This window comes from Microcebus murinus, chromosome 3 (assembly GCF_040939455.1).
Source record: "Microcebus murinus isolate Inina chromosome 3, M.murinus_Inina_mat1.0, whole genome shotgun sequence".
NCBI classification, from domain to species: Eukaryota; Metazoa; Chordata; class Mammalia; order Primates; family Cheirogaleidae; genus Microcebus; species Microcebus murinus.
The window spans coordinates 20,129,129-20,153,233 of NC_134106.1; the positions used below are offsets into that span (position 1 = coordinate 20,129,129).

General features: G+C 51.0%; 1 protein-coding gene across 6 annotated transcripts in view; it reads right to left on the reverse strand.

Moving 5' to 3' along the window:
• The window catches only part of DNMT3A (DNA methyltransferase 3 alpha), a 102,636-nt gene that overhangs the window by 24,732 nt on the left and 53,799 nt on the right, over positions 1-24,105 (reverse strand). For 5 of the 6 annotated variants that reach the window (XM_012788128.3, XM_012788126.3, XM_012788129.3 and 2 more), the window contains 3 exons: positions 23,240-23,510; positions 17,334-17,377; positions 16,739-16,885 (listed from right to left, as the gene is read on the reverse strand). In XM_012788128.3, coding sequence (XP_012643582.1) covers positions 16,739-16,885; positions 17,334-17,377; positions 23,240-23,510 — 462 coding nt within the window. Of the gene's footprint in view, positions 1-9,759; positions 12,585-16,738; positions 16,886-17,333; positions 17,378-23,239; positions 23,511-24,105 lie in introns of those variants that run through there. The other variant, XM_012788133.3, reaches the window with a different exon arrangement.

Below are 24,105 nucleotides of genomic sequence, written 5' to 3' on the forward strand. Positions count from 1 at the left end.
AATGAGGCACTAAAACAGAGATGTGTCTTCTTTATGGTCAGTGAGACCGCAAAGTAAAAGAGACCCCAAGATCTAGGACAGAGGTGATTTTAATAAAAGGTCAGGGGGGAAAAACAGGGCAGCTTTCAAGGATCCTCAGGTCACATACGCCCTTGACCTTCTAAAGTAACCCTCCCCGTGTAGTTGCTAGGATAGGTCTTTTTACTGAGATAAAGATAGCCAGCCTCAAACAGCAGTGTCATGTAAAATAAGCCATGTTCTTGGAATTGTTATAAAAGTATGTTGAAAGGAGGAACTCCTGGATGAAAGGAAGATATGGTGGATGTCAAGAGCCTAAAAGAGATGCTGGAGAGGAAGTGTCTCGCATGGTCCAGCAGAGAGGGTGACCTGAGAGAGAGGGCACAGTTCCTGTTTGGCAGGCAGACAAGAGTGATCCAATAGGCCGCCAAAGCCTGATGAAAATACCTCTTAAGGACACCTGACTCTCTCGGCCCTGATCCTGTATTCATCAAGCAAACTTCTAATTTTAATTACATTTTCCAATGACTCTGATACCAGCAAGTTGCCAGAAAACAGCAGGACAAGTATTATGATCTCTGTGGCAAGGACACATCCTGTTATAAATTGGTAAATTTAACATTCTGGTGTGCACCGCTTTCCTGGGTCTTTGAAGAACAGGATCCTAAGTGTGTTACTTTGACTTTCCAGCCTCACAGAAGTGAGATGAGACACGAGGCCATGAATCCCCACCAAAGAGCAGAAACACCAGGAGGGCCGGGTGGGAAGGTCCACTCCTGCCTGACTGGTTTTAACTCAAAGTTCAGCACTCCGTGGCATGCTTTGTCATAAAATCCAGTCCTGGCAGGATGAGGGCAGGTTATGTTGCTGCCATCACACAGGACATTCATCACCTGAATTCCCTTTACTCAATGTCAGCCATGACCTCTGTAAAGCCATCTGCAAAGCAACACATGTGAAGTCACTGCATATTTTCTGCCACACACGTATTTTCACCAGCCCCAGGACCAGGGAAACCTATCCAGACAAAAGGCCGTGAGATCAGGACAAATGTCTGTTCTGAACCTGTCCTCCTGCTTACAGCTCAGAAGCCTCAATGCCAAGCAGTCAATACTCTGCATGACATTCAAAGCCCCCACGAATCTGGAGGCCTCCGTTTTATATCACAAAGCCCACTCTGCCCACCCACCTGGTATTCCTCACGCCTGCCTTCTTCCTGGAATGCCTCTCAACCTCTACCAGCCAAAATCCTGCCCATCCTCCTACGCCAGTTACCTCAAATTGCCTCCACCATGAAAGTTTCTGTAGCCCTGCACTGTCCGGTAAGGGAGCTACTAGCTGCAAATGGCTATTTAAATTAGTTAAAATTAAATACAAATGGAAATTCAGTTCCTCAGTCACACTAGCCACATGTGGCTGGAAGCTACTCTACTGGATGGCAGAGATTTTAGAACCTTTCTATCATCACAGAAAGTGCTTTAGGACAGTGCCACTCTGGCGCCTCACCCTTATCTTGCCCCACTGTCCCTTATCTTCCCTGCACTTTGTAAGCCTCTCTTAGAACCTGCCAGTCTGTGCTCTGCCTTGTACAAAGGTGACTGTGTACTCATCTTTCTCCTCCACAGATTAAAAATTCCTAGAGGGCAGGGACTGGATCTTATTCAGCTTCATATGGAAGCGGTGTGGGCTGGAGCACCTCACACATAATAGGGGATTAAAACAGTGTTTGTTGAACTGAATGCAACAGTGTCTCAGATGCCTCATCCCTAATCCACCGCTCAAGTTCCAAATTGGGGGATAGGTCCTTTTCATAGCAGAAATCCTAATAATTGCTAAGAGGTCCCAGTCTAGGGCTCCCAAAAGGAATCTTTGTTTTCCTATTCCCCTGAAATCCATATGGAGGTTGCAAGCAAATGACCAGGGCTCAGTTGCTGGCAGTGAAGCTAAAAATAGCCACGGAGCCAACAGCATGGAGTTAGCAGGACTTGTTGCTAAGGAGACCAGTTGCAGAGAGAGCAACTAAGCAGGGAGAAGGTGTCAGATGTGTACCCGAGAGCAGAGGCCATGTTGAGAGGACTCTAGGTTGACAGGGGTCCAAGGCTCCCACCTGGTGATGGGCTTCTGCCTTCTAGCAGCTCCTGGCTAATGCTCTAAGTGGGGCACATGTTCCCCCATCCCTCAGTAACCCATCTCCATGGAAACCACCAGGACTGGGGTGAAGTACCAGCCCCTAGAAGGGAGGCCTCTGCCAGGAGCTGGTTGTTATGGCAACATCCCCCCTTCCTGTCATTCTCTGTCTCCTGGCTTCTCTTGAGAGGGAAAGACGAGGGCCTGGTCTTGGCTTAGCCAGCATGACCAGGAAGCAAGCACCTGCTTTCTGACAAGACTAACCTGTAGGAGTTCTCTAGAAGCCCCTGAGAACGCAGAAGGGCCAAGCAGTCCTCAGCACAGGGCAGAGCTTCCTTTTCTTTCCATGAGGGCCCTAGAGATCATCTTGCCAGGAGAATCCCAAACTCACTTGGGTTTAATTGCATCAGGATTACCCAAGGAGGATTTTAAAAATACAGACTGTTGGGCTCTACCTCTGTAGATCAGCAGACTTAGGGTGGCGCCGAGGAATCTATTAAAACCTCCCTAGGTAATTCAGATACTAAGCAGGTGTGGAAACCACTGACAGCCCTGGCTGTCTCTATTACAAATGAGAAAACTGAGTCCTCGAGAGGACTGAGCCCACCTGAGGGGTCAGAGTCATTAACTGAAGAGGAAGTGGTCTGGGGACAGGTGAGGCAGGCAGTAGGAGAGGGAGGTGCACACCCTCCTGCACACATCCCAGGTGAGCCTCTCACCTGTGCCTTGCCCTCCTGTTCCCCTTTCAAGCCAGATCATGCTGTTGTCTGACACCAGATTGTGATATAAAGCTGAAGCTCTCCACAAGCTGCCCTCTGTGGCAGAACGTGGAAGGTAGGGGCCAGGAGTCTGGTTCCCAGAGCCTACAGAATGGTGGTAGCCCAGGCAGATGATTCGGGCTGAAAGAGAAATCCATCCTCCTCAAGAAAAGCAAAAGGGTCACCATGGCAACTGCAGCGGGCTGGCCTGGTTGGGCTCTATGCCACCACCCCAAACCTGGGCCCTGTAGCAGAACCTCCTCCCTGAGTCTGGGGAGAGGAGAAGCATTTGGGCAAATGCCATGGGTCTAGTTTTAGGACCCATAAGGAAGCTGTGCTGTTGCCTGGAGCCAGCCTCTCAGCCAGCCTGAGGCACACCCGAACACGGGGCCAGCGGGCTCATGAATCCTGAGCGCCTACAGCAGGTAGGCTGGTGGAAGCAATGGTCTCCACGCTTCTGCTACAGCCTAATTATGTACCCAAGACCCACCACACATGAAACCACAGTCCTCATTCAAGACAGCATGCAATTAGATGGTAAATTATGTGGCAAAGATGCTTTCTACATGTGCTGAAGGACATCTAAGGAGACTGAGATCGGGAGAGGCGGGAAGACTCAAGGGAAGATGAGAGTGGGTGAAGTTGGAATGGGCACAACCTCCCAGGTTCTCCCCTCCCAGGACAGATTTTGGAGGGAATCTGCAATTGCATTAGGTCCCTGGCAGATGAAGGACAGGAATAGAAAACACAAGCACTGCCTTATGCATATCTGTTAGGGAGGGGAGCGTGAGAGGGGGCTGTCGTGCTGATACACTCACATTAGATAAATTCATCTGAATACTGAATTTCTGGTCAAGAGAGCAAAACGCAGGGTGGGGGAGCCCATCTCTTCAAAAGCCTCTTCTTGTAATCCCTGATATATGTCCCAAGCAGGCCTCATCCCACCTGGCGCCCTATTCTCTCCCAGGGAGCCCTGTTCTTCCTCAGTGGTATATGCTGGGCAGCCGCGACTCAGCCAATCTGCCATGAGGCTTCTGCAGCTTCAGCGGCTGCTGCTTCCTCACTGCGCCCCCGTGCCTTCTCTTCCCTACAGCTCCGGGGCTGCTCCGTGCAGGGAGGGGCTGCTCCACAGACACAACTCTTCCTTCCTGGTCGCTTTCATCCCCTAACCTGGAACTGAGGGGTCTGCACAGCTCCACATGCAAGTGAGTCTGGGGGCCGGGTAGGCAGGGCAGAGGCAGAGATGCCATGGCAGGGGTAGGGGGTGGCAGTGCCACGTGACCTGACCCCAGGCCTCACTTGCCCCTTACCAGGAGATCTAACTGGTAGGGTTGTGGGGTTTTGGGCTGAGCACGGCCTCATAGCTGCTGACAAGACCTTAAATAACCACCTAGTTTCTTTGGATATTGGTTTCCTAACCAGCCTCATGGCACCACAAATATCTGCTAAATATTACAGGTAAGATCAAAGGAAGTCAGGAGGGGCTGACCTATGAGACGTAGAAGGAATCTCATGACAAGTTTGCTTTAGGGCATGTCGATGTTGTCACTTTGCTTTAGAAACTGGACAGAAATGTTAATTTTTTTTTTTTTTGAGACAGAGTCTCACTCTGTTGCCCTGGCTAGAGTGCCGTGGTGCCAGCCTAGCTCACAGCAACCTCCAACTCCTGGGCTCAGGTGATCCTCCTGCTTCAGCCTCCCGAGTAGCTGGAACTACAGGCATGCACCACCATGCCCGGCTAATTTTTTCTATATATATTAGTTGGCCAATTAATTTCTTTCTATTTATAGTAGAGACAGGGTCTCGCTCTTGCTCAGGCTGGTTTCGAACTCCTGAGCTCGAGCAATCCACCCGCTTTGGCCTCCCAGAGTGCTAGGATTACAGGCGTGAGCCACCTCGCCCAGCCTGGAAATGTTAATTTTATACTAAGGTGGGTATGGGCTGAAAGGAACCTGTTAACCTTAACAGCCAGGCCTGTTTTCCCCACCCTTCCCCAGGCTCCAGGGGTCAGAGGGAGGGGCCTAAGGCACCAGCATTCAGATTCAGGCCTGCAGACCCTCTCAAATTTCAGGGTCCAAAGGGGAGACTCAGGAGGAGCCTAGTAGACCCGCATAGAGCATAGCAGGTAACGATTGCTGAACACAGCGGGAATCCTTCCATCTCCATCCAAAAGGAAAAATTTAAATTCCTGTACCAAGGCCTTTCCGGTCTCCTCCCCCTACGGGCACCCTGTTTGGAAATTGTCCCTAGGTCTGCCCGCCTTAGAGCCCAGACTTCTTCCTCAGCTCGTCATTCTAGTGGCCACCTGGGCTGTACGTCAGAATTACCCGGAAAGCTTTGGAAACAACACGTGCCAGGGCCATCACTAAATTCCTGAAGTGATTACTCTGGCCCAGGCAGTGGTATTTAAACAAACAAAACTCCCTGGTAACTGTAATGTGCAGTGAGATCCCCCCACCCCCCAGTAGGTGATAAACTAGATAAATCTGCCAGTACATCGGTCTGGAATCCCTTCTGGGCCAAATTTGCTTTACTTCTAATGGTCTGAAGCTTGGAGGTTCTCACACTTTAGGAAGCCCCAGAATCATGCAGGGTATGGCCAGAAAGTCAGATTCACAGGTGCCACCCCAGAGACTCTGCTTCAGTAGGTTCAGAATGGACAGGACCCAGGAATGTGCCTGTTTCATGCATTGCCCAGGCAGTGCTGCTAGGGTAACACGCAACCACCCTTTAAGAAACACTGAATTCTAATGGTGTTTTTGGTATGTATAAAACAAGTTTGATTCAATTTTTATTTTTTGCCCAACAAAGCTGCTTTTCAGCTTGCATCTGGAGTCAAATACTCAGATAGCACCTAGAGTCAAATACACGGGAGACAGAGCTGTTATTCCTTTTTTTGTACGATCCATCTGAGTTGGAAGTGAAGATAATATTTATGCTGCCTGCCATTCACTGACTAAAGAGGAACAGGGGAAGAGTCAGATGGCATCTGGGAAGAGTTGCTATTGAAGAATGGCAAGTCAGAAACATGGTAAAATTCACTTGCACACGCACATGCACGCCCCATGCGCTGGCACGGGAGGGAGTGCAAATTGAGGGGTGAGGGGTGGCCTCAGGGACTTGATGGAGATTGAAAAGGGCTCCACAGATAGGTGAGGAGGGGCTCAGTAGTTCTCTAATTGGTTCAAGACATCCTTACAGATGCTGGCCACCTGCTCCCAAAGCTCCGTGTCCCTGCCTCTCCTGTCCTGGTCCTCTCCACGTGGGGCTGCTTTCTGTGCTCTGGGCTCTTCTCTCCCTGCCCTGCTGCTGGCAAGTCCCCTTCCACGTGGAGGACTCTCCAGTCGGAGTCCAGACCTACCTTTGGAGCTGCCCACTAAACTCTCCCCAACCTGCCAGCTTCTCAAAAGCAGCTTGTCTAAAATCCCTTCTAAAAAATACCTTCATGACCTTGGGGTAGGCTGAAAATTCTTAGAGATCATACACACACTAATAAAAGAAAAAAAAGGATAAATTGGACTTTATTAAAATTAAAAACTTCTACTTATCAAAATACAGCCTTAAGAAAACAAAAAGTTCACCTTCACCTGCCCCAAACCTGCTCTCCCTCCAGGATTCCCTGTCTTGGATAATGACGCCTCCCAGTCCAGCCCCCAGTACCCAGCAGGTTTCTCCCTTCCCTGCAGCCAGGACCAGTCCTAGCATCTTTTTCAAGTCTGCCTCCCATTACCTTGACCCCCCCAGTCAAGGTCAAATGTAATGCCTACCTGGTCCTGCTTTTAAACTTCCCCTCTGGGCAGCTTACAATGCTGCCAGGATTGTAAAATGCATGTCCAATTCTCTCATACCTCTGTTCCCCACTGCAGAATGAGCCTAAATTTCTCGCTATTGATCATCTGACCATTCCTTTCTAGTTTTATCTCTTCTTGCACATCCTCCCCAAAGCCCCTGCACCCTGGTTACCAGATCTCTTGCTGTTTCCTAGGAAACCCAGAAGCATCATGCCTCCTTTTCTTTGCCCTCAGTAGTTCCTCTTCCTGAAAGGCCTCCTCTTTCACACTTACTGATATTCCTAAAGGATGTCACCTCCTCCGGGAGGCTTCCCCAGAGCCCCCAGAAGCAGCTCTCATCCTCCTCTATGCTTTGTGTTTTGCTTTAGGTACCAGGAGAACAGAGCAAGCCCCCTGCTCTGCCTGCCCCTGGGGCTTGTGAACATCTGGCCTCCTCCACTAGGCAATGTGTGCCTCTGGACAGGCCCTGTGTCCAACTGGCCTCCCCGCCCCCACCCCAGCACAGTGTCCAGTGTATTCAATAAGTACTGAATTACTAAGTAATAAGTAGTAAGTACTGAGGTCTGGTCCATTAACTCCTTCAACTAATGCATTGGCTCCTGAAAAGAGCCACAGAGAGTCCAGCAAACTACCCCAAGCGTGAACATCCCTGAGGCCTCCCTGACAAGTGGCCCAGTCTTTCAAGCAGACAGAACATTAATCATTATGTCTTCTCCTTTGCTAGCCCCATAGAAAGTGCTAGGGGAATGCCTCTAAAAGTTGACCCAAATATGCAAGAAATCTTGAGGAGCCCTAGACTCCAAACTCCTAGAGGATACTTTGCCCACCTACCAATCCATGCCCTCCCCCGACTATTCCTGTCAGGCAAACTCCTGTTCCAGCCAAGGGCCCACAGTGTCCTCCCTTGGCACAAGCCTTCCCTGAGGTAGTGGGGCAGAGTTAGGTAATGCTCTCGTAGTTTCTCTGTTAATATTTCTAAAATGGGGGCTGGGTGGGGTGGCTTACGCCTATAATCCTGGCACTTTGGGAGGCCAAGGTAGGAGGATCACTTAAGGCCAAGAGTTTGAGACCAGCCTGGGCAACATAGCAAGACCCACCTCTACCAAAAAATTTAAAAATTAGCTGGGTATGGTGGTGTGTGCCTGTAGTCTTAGCTACTTGGGAGGCTTAGATGGGAGGATCAGTTGAGCCCAGGAGTTTGAGCTTGCAGTGAGCTGTGACTGCATCACTGCACTCCAGCTGGGTGAAAGAGCAAGACCCTGTTTCTAAAAATGAAAAACAAACAATCCTCCTCCATACCTTTCTAAAATAGCCCTTACAGGACTACAGCACAATCTATTCATTTACCTGCCTACCTCTTGCAGGGGAGGATGGGATTCCAGGGTGGAATTCTGACATCCCTTTAAATTTGTTTCCTTCGTGTCTGAAAAATGCTGGAACATAGTGGATACCCAGACACACATGGTGGTATCTTAAAGGCTGAGCATGCAGTATCTGCTCGGTAAATGTTCAACAACTCTTTAAAGTAATGAATGAATGATTATGTGATGGATGAAAAGAAAAGGACCAGTAAGAGGCAGATGTAGGTAGATGGTGGCTAAAGTCAGAAATAGGGATGTCAATTCCTGACCTAAGGAAGACTTTCAAGTCAGTGGTGGACATACTCTACAACCTCACCTTTCAGAGACAGCTCAAGCCCCTCCTTCATATCTAGACCGGAGTGTCTACAGATGAGTGCTCTGTTCTACCTTTCTGATCCGGGCACGAAACAACCGAGGAGGAAGTGAAGAGGACAGAAAAGCCAGGCTCTATCACCAAACACATGAAGTCTATGAAAATATTTTTTAAAAGAGTTCTCGTAAGGATGCTTTATTTATGTGCCTGTAGAAGAGGCATATATATATGTGAGGTCTGAGAATTCACTCACGTATTTAATTTGGAATTTACGTACAAGGTAATCTAGGTGACAAGGGGAGCCGTGGATCATGATTCCAGCCCTTCCCCAACCATTACAAAATTGTAGACTCTCTGGGGTCATCTAGTCTACTTCTGTCACATTACAAACCAGGAAACTAAAGCGCTGAGAGGAGAAAGACCTCCTCAAATTGATGAGCTAATCAGGCAGAAGCTGAGACCAGAAAGCAAGCCTCCCGAATCTCATTCCAACCTTCTAATCCCATTTCACAATATCGTACACATGGTCATGAGAAAACAGCAATTCAAGGGCTCAGGACCACATGAGTGAGGCAGGGAGGGACTGGTCATGAGAGCAGAAAAGGACCCAGACCTCCCAAAGATGGGCATGGAGCAGCCTGAACAACTGCAGCCAGGAAGTGGAAGGCCAGGTCAACTCTCTTCATCTCTTCTAAACCTATACTTTAATTTCCTAACAGCCCAAGACTGGAAACCAGGAAAACTAGATTGTAGTTGAGGCATCAGGGTGCACAAAAGAAGGAGCATGAGATTTGGAGTCTAGTTTTGCCCACTGGACCTCTCCATAGGATATCCATGTGGTATCCCATCCACCCTCTTACCTAGGGAAATCTCAGGTATCTAATAGTAAAATGGGGATAAAAATACTTATTATAAAGTTGAATTAGAACGTATGAGAGTTAGTAGAGTCAAGGTTAATTCTAGAATTCTGCCTTGGGTACTAAGGGATGATGGTGCTATCCTTTGAAATAAAGAACACAGACATTGCAAAAAAAATACTTCTTATAATAAATGCAGATACTATATTTAGTGCCTGTGGTGCAAGTGAATGCTCCTGGCATAGTGCCTGATGTAAAGTATTACTAGATGCTCAATACCCTTTTCCCTAGTTTAGGCATTGCTTGGGCCAGGAGTTGGACCCTGGGCAAGTTACTAGCCACAACCCCACCACCTCTTACTTTCTCACCTCTAAAAAAGTGGGCAGTTATTCTCTGTGCACACTAAATACTTCAGTGTGCAAACAGCCCATCCACTTAAAGGACAATGGAGGGTCCCTTAGTGACAATTTTCACAGCTTCTGAGAAAGGCCAGCCCTGGAAGTCACTACTGATTACAGGCTGTCACAGGAGCACCTTTAAAACACGTTCAGCCATTAGTTAAAGTATACTTGCTGCGCCTGCTCCAATTGTCATCATCTCCTTCAAGGGTGATGTTATTTTTGAGGCCACCCTGCAAAAGGTCAGGTATGGCAAATAAGTGAGGAATGTCCACAGGTCCGGATACCCTAACACTGCTACCCATACACTCGGCTAATAATTTGGTTCTAGCCCTTATTGGGTCTAGTTGCCTCTTTTCATGTACGTCCCCTGAACCAGCCTGAAGCCCAGGAGATCATACCTTAGTCATCTCCTCCTTCCCAAAGCTCCTAGCACAAGCCCCCTGCTCGGTAGGTGTGGAGTGACTGCTTATTAAATGGAATATAGCACAGCAGGAGGTGACCCTCTGGACATTCACAGGCTGTTCTTCCCTGAGCGGACAGGAAGCACAGTCTGTTGAGACTGCAGGGCTGTAAAGCCAGAGGAAGCAACATTTGCTAAGCTCACAGAAGCAGCAGCACAAATGGCCAATAAACATATGAAAAGACGTTCAACCTCACTTATTATCTGGGAAATGCCAATTAAAATCATAACAAGATACCATTTCCCCACCCATTTGATTATCAAAATATTGATGTTGGCAAAGGTGGAAGTCTTCTCCTGTTCACAGGAGCATAAATTGGCACTGCCCTTTTTAGAAGACAGTTTGGCAGATTTTATAAAATGCAAAATGCATATTCCTTTCCACTTGGCCTTTTTCTTTCTAGGTTATCTATCTTAGAGAAACAGATGCACAAAGAGGCATGACCAAGGATGTTCACTGCTGCAGTGCTTAGACAGTAAAATATTGTAAACGACATAAATGCCCACCAATAAGAGAACAGCTAAATAGAATCATGGTAATCCATATGGTGGCATATAATAGTAATTATGTGGCTAGATTGCCCAGACTTATTGTAAGTGAAAACCCAAGCTGTAAAACAAAACTGCAGTGCGGTTTCATTTATGTAAAAGGAAAATTAAAAACAAACAAACAAACCTGTGAGGCAAAATTATATATTTACACACATGCATGGACAGAAAAACATCATGATATATACACACACACACACACACACACACACACCCCAAACTGGTAGCATGAAGTACTTCTAGTGAGGGAATTAAAATTGCAGGAGAGGATAGATACAAAAATGTAACTGTGTAATACTTATGTAATTTAAAATAATTTCTAAAAGATTATCAAACTCCCATTATATGGTAGCTCTGCGATAGCCGCTTTAAGTGTTATGCATTAGTTACCTTATTAATCACACAACTCTGGGTTTACAATTATTCATTAAGGGCTATTTTACCCCAGACCTCCCACATGCCAGCCCTGGGGGCAGAGGTGCCTGGAGTGTCTGCATTTAACAAGCTCCAGTTGCGTAGAGGCAGAAAACAAACTGGTGAGTGCTGCTGTCACAGAGATGAGACACACCTGGGAGAGCGGAGTACAGCCTACGCTACCCCCAGAGTTGGGACCTCAGCTTGGGGCTAAGGTTAATTGTCATCCAAGGTCTCCCATCCAGTAAGTGCGACCTCACCTAAGGCCGCATTTGAACTTGCCTCCAAAGGTCACAGTAAACAGCACTCTGGCCTTCAGGAATGTGAGGCTCCTGCTACCTGCTGGGCAGCCTGGGGCAGAGGGGGCCGGGTGTGGCAGAGTGCAGGAGGGGGAAGGGAGGAGAGACCTTGAAATTTGGGCCACAGATTATTTGTTAGCATCACTATTTAATATTTATTAAGCATCTAATAAGCGTAAGGATGCTGGAGTTGAGACTTCCTACCTGCAGGCTGGGAGCCAGGAAACAGACCAGCTCCTAGAACAGTAGGACGTGGTTTTCCTGCCCTATAGTAATTTAGAATCTGGTTGGGGTGAAGAGATTCTTGAGAGAGTCATAACATCGATGGGTTATAGTTGAGTCCTAAAGCCATCAGCAGTGATACAAGCTGGGAGTCAGCAACCTCCCCTGACTAGGCCGACATCCCAGCCACCTACCCTAGGTCCCTGCACCTTGCAGAGCTGTAGCCAGGACCAAGGAAGAGACTGGTGAGAAGCCCTTCCTAAACCGACAGGGCTCCCTCAGGGTCTGTTTTGTCCTGCTTATCATGAGGAAGAGGAGCCCAGGAACTGTTCTCCTTTGGGAGGCGGAGCTGCCTCGCCTCTGTCCTCCCCACCACCTGGGCTGGGGCTGGCTCTGCCAGGCCAAGGAAGGTTCTCCTCAGCTCAGCAGGAGCACAGGGTGGGGATGGCTCTGGGCCCCACCTTATCCGTGGGAGGCTTCCCATACGGGTCCCCTGGCCTATGCTATCCTCCAGGTACACCTGTCAGCACCCCTGGAAAAACCACCTGGAGATCAAGCACGTGGGTCCTCATCATGGGGAAATGCAAGGGCCCAAGCTCCCAGGGAAGGGGTCTCCATTCACCAACCTCTCAACTGCTTAGCCAATCAACAGGTAATCACCGAGCCTGCTCTCCCTGCCCAATATCTGGTTAGCCATGACAGGGGAAGACATGATTAACACATAAGCAATAGTGAAAAATATCGCATGTAATATAATTGAGTGCTAAACCCAACAATATTAATAGCAAGGACTACAGGGGTTCCAAGAAAGGAAGAGGTCAACATAGACTGGAGAAATCTTGGAGAGCTTCTGGGAGGAGGCAGCAGCTCTTGGCCTCAACTCATGGATAGCAGAAAGCACAGCAGGAACAAAGGCAGGGAGGAAGGAGGGAGCATGGTAAGGGCGAAGGGGAGATTGGTCCCTCATAAGGGACCCATTAGAGAATCATAGTGAAGTGGGGTGGGTTAATTGTGGAGGTCACAGAGTTGAAGCCTTGAGAAGCAGCCAGAGGATACTTGACATCATGGTGGGGGGGGGGTGAGGCGGGGGAACAATGAGGAGCCATTGTAGGTTCTGTAGCAGGGCTGGGCATGAGTAGAGCAGAAGTTAATCCATAAGAGGACTAGTAAACAGGTGAAGGAACAGGAATAGGAGGTGGAACAGACAAGACAACAGCTTCCCAGCTCCAGCAGGAATTCCCATGTCAGCCCCAGGGATGGAGAAAATGTCTCATTTCCTCATCCACTTATTTTAAATTTAATTCATTTTGTGGTATTCTAAGTCTTAAAATTTGGAGGGGAAAAGCCTGGGGAGGTTGGTGATCTTGGGTGGACAGAAAAGTAAAGAGTAAGCCTCACTCAATAACTGTGGTCCTACTGAAAAGAGTGGTCAAAGGAAAAGGAAATTAAGCTGGGGGGGTGCATTTTGAAGAAGCAGACCCCCAGGGGGGTACACAGACTAGGGGAAGGGAAGGGACAGGCGCAGGCTAGGGTCTGGTGGCAGCTCTGCAACCAGGCACATGGAGCCCTTCAGGCCCTGGCCTGACCCCACCTTCCAGCCACACTTCCTGCTACTCTCAGCCCACACTCCCATGCTGTGCTTCAATTCCCAAAAAGGCTACACTGTTTTATGCCTCAGGCCCTGTGTACCTATTCCTCCTTCTGAAATGCCTTTCCCCTCACTTCCCCTCCCCTAAATTCCAGTAATTTAAAAGCCAAAAGCCATCTCCTGCTGCTGCATGGATGACCCCAGGCAGAATTAGTCCGACCCACTCCCCCTGCTCAGGGCAATGCTCTTCCTACAGGTGCCATGAGCCTCATCCTCTCTTGGGAGAATGAGGAATCTCTATGCTTCCCGTAGCCCCTGTATCGTACATGGCGACCAGACATGGAGGGTTCTGGTAGTAGCCTGAGTAAAGATGCCGCGAATGAATTAAAAAGTAGGTGTGGCATTCTGAGATTAGGAAGTGCTGGCTGGACCTTCAAGTGACATCTCCTGGGAAAGTGGGAGCTGAGCACTGAAGGCAGGTGGCTGGTTAGGAGGAGAGGTGTCTGTTTTGGGAGGAGGGCGTGTAGCTGGATCTAGGAGAGAAGGTAAGCGTAAGTAGATGGACACTGGCAGCAGGTGGGGGCAGCGATCTGCAGAGGCCACAGTTATGGGCAGAGGATGCCGCTGACGAGACGCAGCTGAAGGAGGCGGGGAGGTACCTGCACGGATGTCAGGAAGGCCTAGGGAGGCAATTTCAGAAGCAAGGGTCAAATGCCAAGGAACTAAGATGGGACTGAGAAAAGAGGGTGGGTTTCCATGCTCTTGTTACCCCACTTAGATGGCAACTGTTACTACTCTTGAGTCTGAAAGGGACTTGGGAATCTTGGAAGCTGCCTGTGTTTTCCCACCATTCCTGACACCTGCAGCAAGCCCTTCCTCACCCCAGCGCAGCCCAGGAGGAGTGTGACGTTCAGGAGCCAGGCCCCTCATAGGAGCGGGAAGCCTGAACTCCAATTCTATGCCAGCCCCGTTCCCAATGTGCTGTGTAAGCTTGCAGCCTGACACATCACCCTGTAGACCCAGTCCCATAGTCTGAAAATGAGGGATCAGTAGTCCTAAAACTTGTACTGGGGTCTATGGGCATCTTTGCTCTCAGCATGTAAACAAGGAACAATCTTACTAGCAGAAAGTGTTTTGTTTGGAGGCCCCACACTGCAAGTCACACATACCAAAAATATTTTAAATTAAATCAACTTTTTAGTTTTTCTTTTAATACTCCTTGTTACCTTCATTGAGTGGGTGTAGGGAAGCAGATGCCAAGGCTGAAGACTTACTAGAAAAGTCTTTTGATAAATTGTCGAAGCCAGGTGATAGATACATGGGGGTTCATTATACTACTCTCTACTTCTGTGAACATTAGAAATGTTCATAACATTAAAAGTTGTTTTTTTTTTTGAGACAGAGTCTTGCTCTGTCACCCTAGGTAGAGTGCAGTGATGTCATGTAGCTCACTGCAACCTCAAACTCCCGGACTCAAGCAATCCTCCTGCCTCAGCTTCCCAAGTAGCTGGGACTATAGGTGCAGCCACCACGCCTGGCTAATTTTTCTATTTTTAGTAGAGACAGGGTCTCGCTCTTGCTCAGACCTCCTAACTCAAGTTATCCTCCTGCCTCGGCCTCCTAGAGTACTAGGATTACAGGTATGAACCATCGTGCCCAGCCATAATATTAAAAGTCTTTTTAAATTTTAATAGAACATTTAAAATTGAGAAATGTATCTATTCTCTTAATTTTTTGAGAAAATATCCCTTTTTCCATTGTAACTGAGGTCAGGACTCCCTACTGCTTCTTCAAGGGAGCACAGTTTGAGAAGCACAGACTGTCTAAAAGCTCTTCCAGATCCAGACCTGGTAATATCTCAGCTTCCTGCCCCAGGGCTAAGCAGAAACATGGCGAATAACGAGGGGTTACAAAGCACAGCCCCCACCACCCCCTGCAGGTTCTGGAGTATTTCCATCCCAAAGACAGCACTTCCCCACTCAGGGTAGGTGCTTCTCTTGCCCCAGACCTCAGACAGGGCATCCTTCTTCCAGGCTCTCCCTGGAGAGTAATTTCTGCCCTCCTGGATCCCACAGGAACTAGAAACAGTCAAGCAGGTGAGAACCCCCGCCTGTCTGGCACTTTCTCTAGAGCAGGCTCTCGCAGGGTGACTGAGGGGACCGCCTTCCTTCAGAAGCCTGGGGTAAAGATGAAATGAGAGCCAAGGTGAAGTGCCCCACGTGGTGGCAGTTTCCTCTCCCTTCCTGGTGCAGGTAGGTCACCACCCTCTTCTCTCTGTGCCTCCCTTTCTCCACTAATAAACACACGGTGCTTGGGGGAGTGATGGCCCTCCTGGGTCTCTCAGCCTCTGCCTCCACTTCCCCACTCTGTGAGCAGCTGAAGCCCTCCAAGGGCTGCTCCCCCCCTGCCCCCCACAGAAGCTTCTCTGAAAAGTCACCAGCTCCTTCCAGGTTGTGCAATGCCATGGGCATGTCTCCATGAGTTTGGTTTCCACAGGGCTGGGCAGACGCTCTCCCAGGAAAACCTCTTGCCTCCCAAGACACCACTCCCTCCTGCCCTCCTCCCTGGCCCCTTCTCAGCGTTCCCTCTCAGTCCCCATGCCTGCCACTCCTCCTGTCTATGTGGCATAACTGTTGGGGTTTCTGTGGACACGATTCCAATTCTAGGACTTTCTGTCTCTCCCGTCTCCCAGGTGAGCCCTCAGTCCCTGTGGATGTAAATGCCAGTTCTGCTCTCGAGCCCACCTTCACCCCTGCAGCCCTGACTGCCATGCCTGCACTCCACCCCACTGGCCTCCATCTGAGCAGATGTACGACTCTCACCCCTCACCGGAGGTTCAGGCCAGGTCCGGGGAGTCCTCCTCAAGCGAGTGTACATTTCCCTGCCCATCCATCAGCAAGCCCTGCTGATTTTACCTCCAAAGTACATCCTAAGCTGTCCTGTCTCCACTGCTGCCACTTGAATCCACATCAGATCATTCAGTGGCTTCCCAGAACACTCAGAAGTAACCAGCTTTTGGCCAGACCCTGCCAGGCCCTGTGTGGCTGGACCCTGCCTGCCTCTCCAGCCATGTGTGGCCTCTTCCTCTCTGGCTCTTTTCACCCTGGGCCAGACAAGTCAGGGCCTTGCGGGTGCTGTTTCCTCTGCCTAGAGCACTCCCCCACCCCACGCCACACACAGCCGGCTTTTCGCTTCCTTTAGATCTTAACTGAAATGTCACCTCTTCCAGGAAGCCCATCTTGACCACCCTGCCTAAATCTGGCCTCTGTTATCTTCTACATCAGTCTGTTGTTTGTTTTGTGTCCACAACATCAACTCCACCAGGGTAGAGACCATTTACGCACAGAGCCTAGTACACTGCCAGGTATACAGTAAGCGTTCAGCGAACATTTGCAGAAAGAACAATTGAACCAGTCACCCTCTAGGGATCAAACAGTTCCCTGTAAGTTCTAGGGGTTAATCTGAGGGGAGACTGAGGCTCAGCTAGGGCCTGACAACACTCCGAGATGGCAGCTGAAGCTAATTTCTGGTTTTCCAGTTCCGTGGGACAGACTGGGACCCAGGCCAGAAGACACCTCACCTCCCTTTTCCAGCGTGCCAGCCACTCGTCCCGCTTGCGCTTGCTGATGTAGTAGGGGTCCCCCGCCTGGAAGGTGAGCCGCGGCATGGGCCGCTGGCGGAGGCTGGACTCCCAGCCCAAGCCACCCCGCAGCCGGCCCCGGGAGCCCTAGGACAGAGAGATGACAGAGAGGCATTAAGGTGGGCACCGACAGCCCCACTGCAGGCTATATTCCTCCTGGTGGGGGCTGAGGAGGCACTCCCCTGGAAGGGCACATGGGGAGTCTTGCTCCCAGCCAGAGATGGCAGCCGCAGAAGTGCTGGGCAGGCCTGTCCAGGCTAGAGAAGTGAGGGATGTGCACGGTAGGGTGGGCGCTCATGGACACAGGCCGCGTGGGGAGGTGCCTGGTCTCCGGAGGAGGATGAGCTGGCTGCCTCCTTGGGGGACTTCCAACCCCACACCCACTTCCTCTCCTCACAGAGGGATGTGTAAAGAAGGGGGCCCACCCTCCTACCCCCCTCCCACACACTCGCCACAGTGGGGCGGTGGCGGCAGAGGCGTGGCTTTCTTCTAGAACCAGGATCCACAGAGCCCCTGGGGTGAGGAAAACACTTGCCTCCATTTTCATGGATTCAATGTTGGTCTCCTTCTGTTCTTTGCCTGTGGAGAAGGGAAGAACAAAGGGACCGTTGGCAGAGTTACAGGAGTGGCTCAGAGGCCCCACTTTGTGCCTGGGGGCCCTGCCACAAGGGACAGGGGTCCTTCAACCATTTACTTGTTCGGGTTTCAAACATGATGGCCTGCCACATGCCAGGCACAGTGCTGAGGGCAAGGCCTAGGTAGGGTTTGAGGCTCAAGTGTGAAGGAATAAGAGAAAAGTCAGGGCTATTGTTTCTGGCCGGTTGACTCTGTGTCAGGTACACAGAAGGGGACTAAAAATATCCCACTCTGCTACTCCCAGTCAACAGAGGGAGCAGGAAGGTGGAGGGGGTACAGGAAGGGCTGGCCTTGAGGGGCCCTGGGAGTGTTTGCTGCTGTGTTGGGGGTAAAAACACTCCCAGGCATATCTGGGTGTGTGTTGTGGGGAGGGAGAGAACCCTGGACCAAGTGGAACAAGACCCTGGTGAAGCAACTTTGTCTGTGAGACTCAGTTTCCTCTCCTGGAAAATAAAGATGCTGGAGATGGTTTCCAAGGTCCTCCTGCAGTTTGAAATAGTACGGTTCTATTATTATCTGCCTCTGTCCCTCCCTTCCCCGCCCCATTCTCAGGCCAAGACTTCAGCCTTTACTCTAGACTTGGGTTTACATTCCAGCTGTCTCAGTGTGACCTCCATAACCTCTCCTAGCCTGTTTCCTCACTGAAGCAAGGTAGATAAACGTTCTAAAATCATTAGGTTCTTGTGACCATTGAGTGTCTAGAGCAGGGCTTGGCATACTGTAGGCGCTCAATACATGTTAGTGTCGTTCCCCTTCCCTAAGTGATTCCGCAGTGCTCAGCTTCCCAGTTTCTCCGCAGTTAGGAAGGTTGCTGCCCTCTCCCTGTGCTCCTCTGAGACACCCTGCCCCCTCCCCAGGCCACACCCTGGGGCCAGGTGGGTTGTGCCTTCCCAGCTTCCTGCAGGAGCGTGTGTGGGAGCCCTCCTTCCACCTGGGCCCCTGGCCGCTTTTCTCTGGAGCCTAGCGAGCATTGAGCTTGGGCCTAAAGCAGGAAGGTCACCAAGGCTGGCTCCTGGTAGCTTGGGGTGGGGGGAGACGAAAGGCCCAAAACGGAAAAAACAGCCCCTGCTTCATCTGGCTCTGAGCGGAAGCCAGCCGGCAGTCATGGCCTCTGGATGCTCAGCCGGGAGGGTGTCGCCCTCCCGCTCACTACAAAGTCCCGGGCTCTGCCCGCTCTGCCCCGGCCCGCACAACTCCGTCCTCCCCGGCTGTGTGCCGGTGTCCCGGGTGACAGCACTGGGGAGGGAGTCAGGAAGGGTCCGGGCCCTGGCGTCAGGCATGTCACGTGGGCGGCCGCGGGGGCGGGACACGGGCGTCTGTCGCGGGCACCTGTGTGGGTGGGTGAGAATGTGTACTTGCCGGTGCTTTGTACGTGGCCGGCCTTTTAAGGTGTGTCGCACCGTCACGTCTGTCTCCCCCTCCCTGCTTCCTTTCCGGCCTCTCCCCCCACAGCCAGCTCCCCACCTTTTCACAAACCCCCGCCCCCAGGCCCGGCCGCCACCTCCTCTCGGACCTCCGCGCTCGCCCCAGAGCCGCGGGCGGCCAGGAGGGGGCGCCGGGAGCAGCTGCGTCAGCCCGCGCAGGGTGGGAGCGGGGACCCCCCAGACAGCATCGCCCCCAGTCTCCTTTGCACCGCAAACGGTTCCCACCTGGGACTTCCATGGCACTGGATTACATTTATGGAGAATCACTTATTCACTAGAACAAAATCAAGGCTGAGAGGAATTGTGAGATGATTTGAGGACTCGTCCAGCCCCTAAATTCTGCAGAAGAGGAAACTGAGGCCTGGGGAGTGGAGTGACTTCCGGCCAGAGCTGAGATGAACTTTCAGGGTCCCTGATGCCCGGGCCAGCTCCCTCTCCCATGCACCACCACCATTATTCCTTGACGTGCCCCTTTCCTGATTCCCAAGGCTCCCCCAAACAGAATGGCTTTTCCTTATGCCGTTTCCAACTGGCTTCTTTCTGGAATTTTCTCCCTGACAGACTCTGCGCATGCCCACTTGAGTGATCTCTCTCTCTCTCTCACATGCACACACACGCCTTCCAGCCTGGCCTGCTGCTTCAGAATGCGCCACTTGTCGTGAGTCAGGGAGGTCAGCTGCTCTCAGTATGCCCATGCAGCCCAGCTGCTCCTGGCCCAGACCCAGGGTCAAGGGCAGGTCCAGGTGGCTGGGTGCCTTGCAGGGTGGCCCTGGCAGGCCTGAACATGACCCTAGGGCATCTCAGGTCATGGGGAAGGGAGGGGGGCAGGCCAGAGCACTCTGACATTTACCTCTAGGACTGAGACTGCTCAGCCAGGGGCCACCCAAGTTCTCATCACCATGAACTCAAATCTCCATGGCAGGGTTGAGGCCAGGTGTGCCTCAGGGGGCAATCGCTGGCCTGATCCTGGGCCCCAAGCTCAATCCAAGCAGAGGGGGGCTTTGTGCTGACCTTAATCCAGTCCTTTACTAGTTATATAATCTTGCATAAGTAACCTCTCTGAACTCCCAGTCTGCTAATCTGAAAGATAGGGATAAGGGGCTTCCCCACGGGATCACAAGGATGAAATCAGAGTACATGCAGCGCAAGGCTTCTTCATCTTTAATATGTGTGGAAATTGTGAGAAGCACGTTGTGATGTAGATTCTGATTCAGCAGGTCTAGGGTAGGACCTGCAATTCCATTCTGCTCTTTCTAACTTCCCAGGCAGTGTGGCCACTGGTAGTGGTCTGTGGACCACCATGGGCAATGAGGATTGAGAACACCCAATCCAGCGGACATTCAGTAGAGGACAGCCACGTCACCTTCGGCACTGTCACCACCATTACAACGTTAATGCGGGGCGTGCAGGAGCAGTCCCAAGGCAAGCAGCGGCCTGTCCAGGTGCTGGCTCTTGTCCTTATGGCTCATTTCACCATCTCCCCTCTTCCTGATTCCTTCCCTGGGCTGTACTAGCAGCATCTGGACCTCCTACGTGCACATGGGAGGGTGCCCGGGCCACAGGCACGCTGCCTTAAAGTCCTGTGTTTTTGCAATATAGGAACTAATGAAAGGGGCTCCAGGAGAGATGGACAGGCCCCCTGAGAAGAGACCTGGAATGAGGGGAACTGAAAGGAGACCACGGCCAGCCACATCCTCCCTGGGGCCTCAGTCTCCTTCCTCATCTGAACGACCAGCTGAGCCTGGGTTCTCTGTCAGCTGACTGCAGGAGCCTCCACCCCGGATCAAGCCACTGCCTGCCACACCCTGGCAGAGCCTCCGGTAGGCCACTGCCCACCCCTCTAGGACACACCTCACCAATCTCAGCATCCGGGCCATTCACAGCGGCCTTCCGGGATCTCACCAGCTCTGATCCCTGTCAGCATCTCCCCTTCCTGGGTAGCTGGGGCCACACAGGAGTGTCCCATGCCAAATTCTGGAGGCTCAGACTTGGAACGTTTCTGCCTGCCATCCTCAGCACTCAGATTCTGAGGAAGATCCACCTAATGTCTGAAAGTCCCAAGCCCAGGATCATCCTTGATACCATCTTTCCCTTCCCTCTCATATCCCTGGCCTTTGTCACCTCCCTCCATCTCTGCTGCCACCTCACTCATCAGGGCCACCCCACCTCCCCTCTGACACCTGTAGCTGCCTCCCAGCCTCTCATCCTGCTTCCTTGCCCCTCTGCTCCATTCCAGGATGCACATGACACAGTGATCTTTTCAAATAGCAAAGGTGATCATGTCACCCCTGAGAAGGCAGCCTCGAAGGCCTGGTCTGGCCCGTCCGCCCACAGGGCTTCCCACACCCTTCTCCCTGGCACTCTGGCTTTGTGGCTTCTGCCAGGTCCCTGGGTGCCCTGCTCCCTCCCAGGTGGGAGCCTTTATACCTGTTCTCACTGTCTCCCTCCACTCTCCCTCCCTGATGGACTAGCTCATTCTTCAGCTTAGGCATAACAGCTCACGCCAGCCCAGGTTCCTTTGTTATTGGCCTCACGGAACCATGTTTGATTTCCCTTAGAGCACCTGTCGCCACGTACAATCACACATTTTGAAGTGTGGATTTCTCATTAATGTCTCTTTTGAGCCAAATGAGGTCCCTGAAGGCAAGAACTGCGTTTTTGTTCATGATGGTTTCCCCAGGACCTGGTAGAGATCCTAGCACACATGAAATGGGTATTTAATAAGCACCTGTTGACTGACTGAAGCAGGAGCTCCTGAGAACAACTATAAATGGAGACAGGAAAATCTCAAACTGAAAACAAACCTTCAAGGCTAAAGAGCAGTCTTAGAGCCAAGGTTTTATCCCACAAGACAGGAAGGCCTTGGGCAGCAGCTTGGCACCAGCTATGGTGGGATCCCAGGAGCCTGGAAGTCAACTGAGACTGGCCCGTGGGGAGGCACCACATTTGCTAGGAAGGGCTGATGGGGTCTCTCTTGCATACCTGGCATTGTTAGCTGGAGGGATGGTGACTTCTCCTTTTCCTCCTCTGTTTCATTCCACTCAGGCCCTTCCCGCACTCCCATGAAGGGTCAGAATACATGCAAGGGGGCCTGGACAGTTCAGGAACCGTCTCAGCCCACCAAGCCCCATTCCAGAACAGCAGAGGATGAGGGAAAGCACGTGACCAGGATTTAATAAATCCTGGATCTGCCACTTAAGATTGGGGTCCATGAGCAAGTCATTTTATCTTCTTAACCTCAATATTTTCTCCTTAAAATGGGGACAGTAATGCCTCTTGAATAAATTGTTTGGAGGAGCAAATAAAACAACAAATGCAAAATGCCTCAGCAAGTGCTCTTGCCCATAGTGGGAGCATCATAAATATTTGTTGAATAATAAATGAGTGAAAGCTTTTTAATAGGTTTGGAATCTCTTTTCTGGAAATGTTCTCTATCCTGCATGAATATTAGGTTTGGATCCATGCAAAATAAGTCACGCCAATTAATCAATTTACTCATTCCATCATACACACTTGGAGGGAAGACTTTTTGAAATTAAAATGCACATATGCAAAACAACCTGGCAGGGCCCTGGGAGGATCAAATGTGATAATGTATGAGAAAGCGCTGTGTAAACTGTGAAGCCCTGTACAAATGCTAGTTGTCCTCATTACTAACATGTTTACAGCTCGGTTGGCCCTGAAATTGCTGGCTTAACCTAAAAGAGAAAAGTGGGCAACCTTCCAGGATTTCAGGGCTAGGCCAAAAAGTCCCCAGATGAAGAGGCTTGGGCTGGGCAGTGCATAGACCACCTCCACCCCAACCTGCCCCCCAGCCCCTACTGTGACAACCAAGTTTCCAGGGGAGTCAACCAAACTATGGTGGGCTTAGGACCTCCGCACTGGGGGAGGCACACAGGGCATCTGCTGCCCTCGAGTGCCCAGGCTGGGGCTACAGACACAATAGTCCCCAAGAGCTGCTGGTCACGTGGAAGAGTAAGCAGGCCAGGTGGGGGCTAAGGGAAACTGGGGGGCACAATCAGCCGTGGATGAGACCCGCCATCATCCCAGTCTAGCAACCATTGGCACTTTGCAAACCCACTGTTGCCAGATCTAGCTTTTTTTTTTCCAAAGGAAGCCAAAACTCCAGATTTTTATGTGAAATTTTTTGATTTTTAAATACTGGCAACTAATTTTTCAAATGTTTAAAACACTACATGAGCCAAATAAAATGTGTGCCGGCTCCACTTAACCAGTAGCCTCCATGCCATAGCCTTGGCAGGTTGACCTTCAGCTACCACCCAACCCATCCCTCCTGGGACCTGCCAGAGAACCAAGTCTCTGATCTTCAAGGGAATCCCGGTGGGCCCAGAAGAGGCTGCCCCTTGTGCTGGGGACTCACCCTCTTCTGCAGGGGCTCCTCGGCCCTCCTTGGGGGTGCAGCAGCCATTTTCCACTGCTCTGGAGGCTTCAGGCGGGGTCTCAGCTGCACCCTCTCCCTCTGCTGGGGCCCCGCCCTTCTGCCCCCCAGCAGGGCTCCCCTCTTCCGGCTGGGGCTCACTCCGCTTCTCCAAGTCCCCATTGGGTAACAGTTCGGAGGGGCCTGAGTCCTGGGCCGTGGATGGGGACTTGGAGGTCACTGCAGTGTCCTTTGGCGTGTCGCTGCTTTCCACCTGCAGAGATGAAGGAAGACACACAGGGAGAATTAGACCAGCAGTCTTAGCCTATTTTGGATCACTGACTCCTCTGAAATTCTAGTGAAGGTTGTACACCCTCTGTCCAGAAATTGTGTTCACATAGACCTTCATGAAGCAGATACATTCATAATTTTGCTTTCAATGTCAAAGGGTTCATAGGTCTGGCCCCTTGAAGTCATGGGGTCTGTGGAATCCAGTTTAAGTAACAGAAGAAGAATCCAGGCAGGTTTGGCAGCCTGGTTTCACTGCCCAAGGGGCACCCCCACTCTCGTTCACTGAGGTTACATAGGCTTCCAAGCCTTCTCTGCAGCTCCTAGTAAAAAACAAATGCTCCCCATAATCCAAATCAGGACCCCCTCTCCAGAGGGTTCCAGTGGCCCCAGATCAATTCTGGGAATCCAGGCTGGTCTGACTCTCAGCTTTTCTTTTGGTCTCTCGAGGCATGAGGGACAAGGAGGCCTCCCAAGGAGGCACTCTCTGGGCCCCCACGGGTTCTCCCAGGCTGTCAGACCCAGAAGAGCCGAGGCCCCAGCAAGCACTTTGCAGTCTCTGCAGCAGCCCCTCCTGGGCA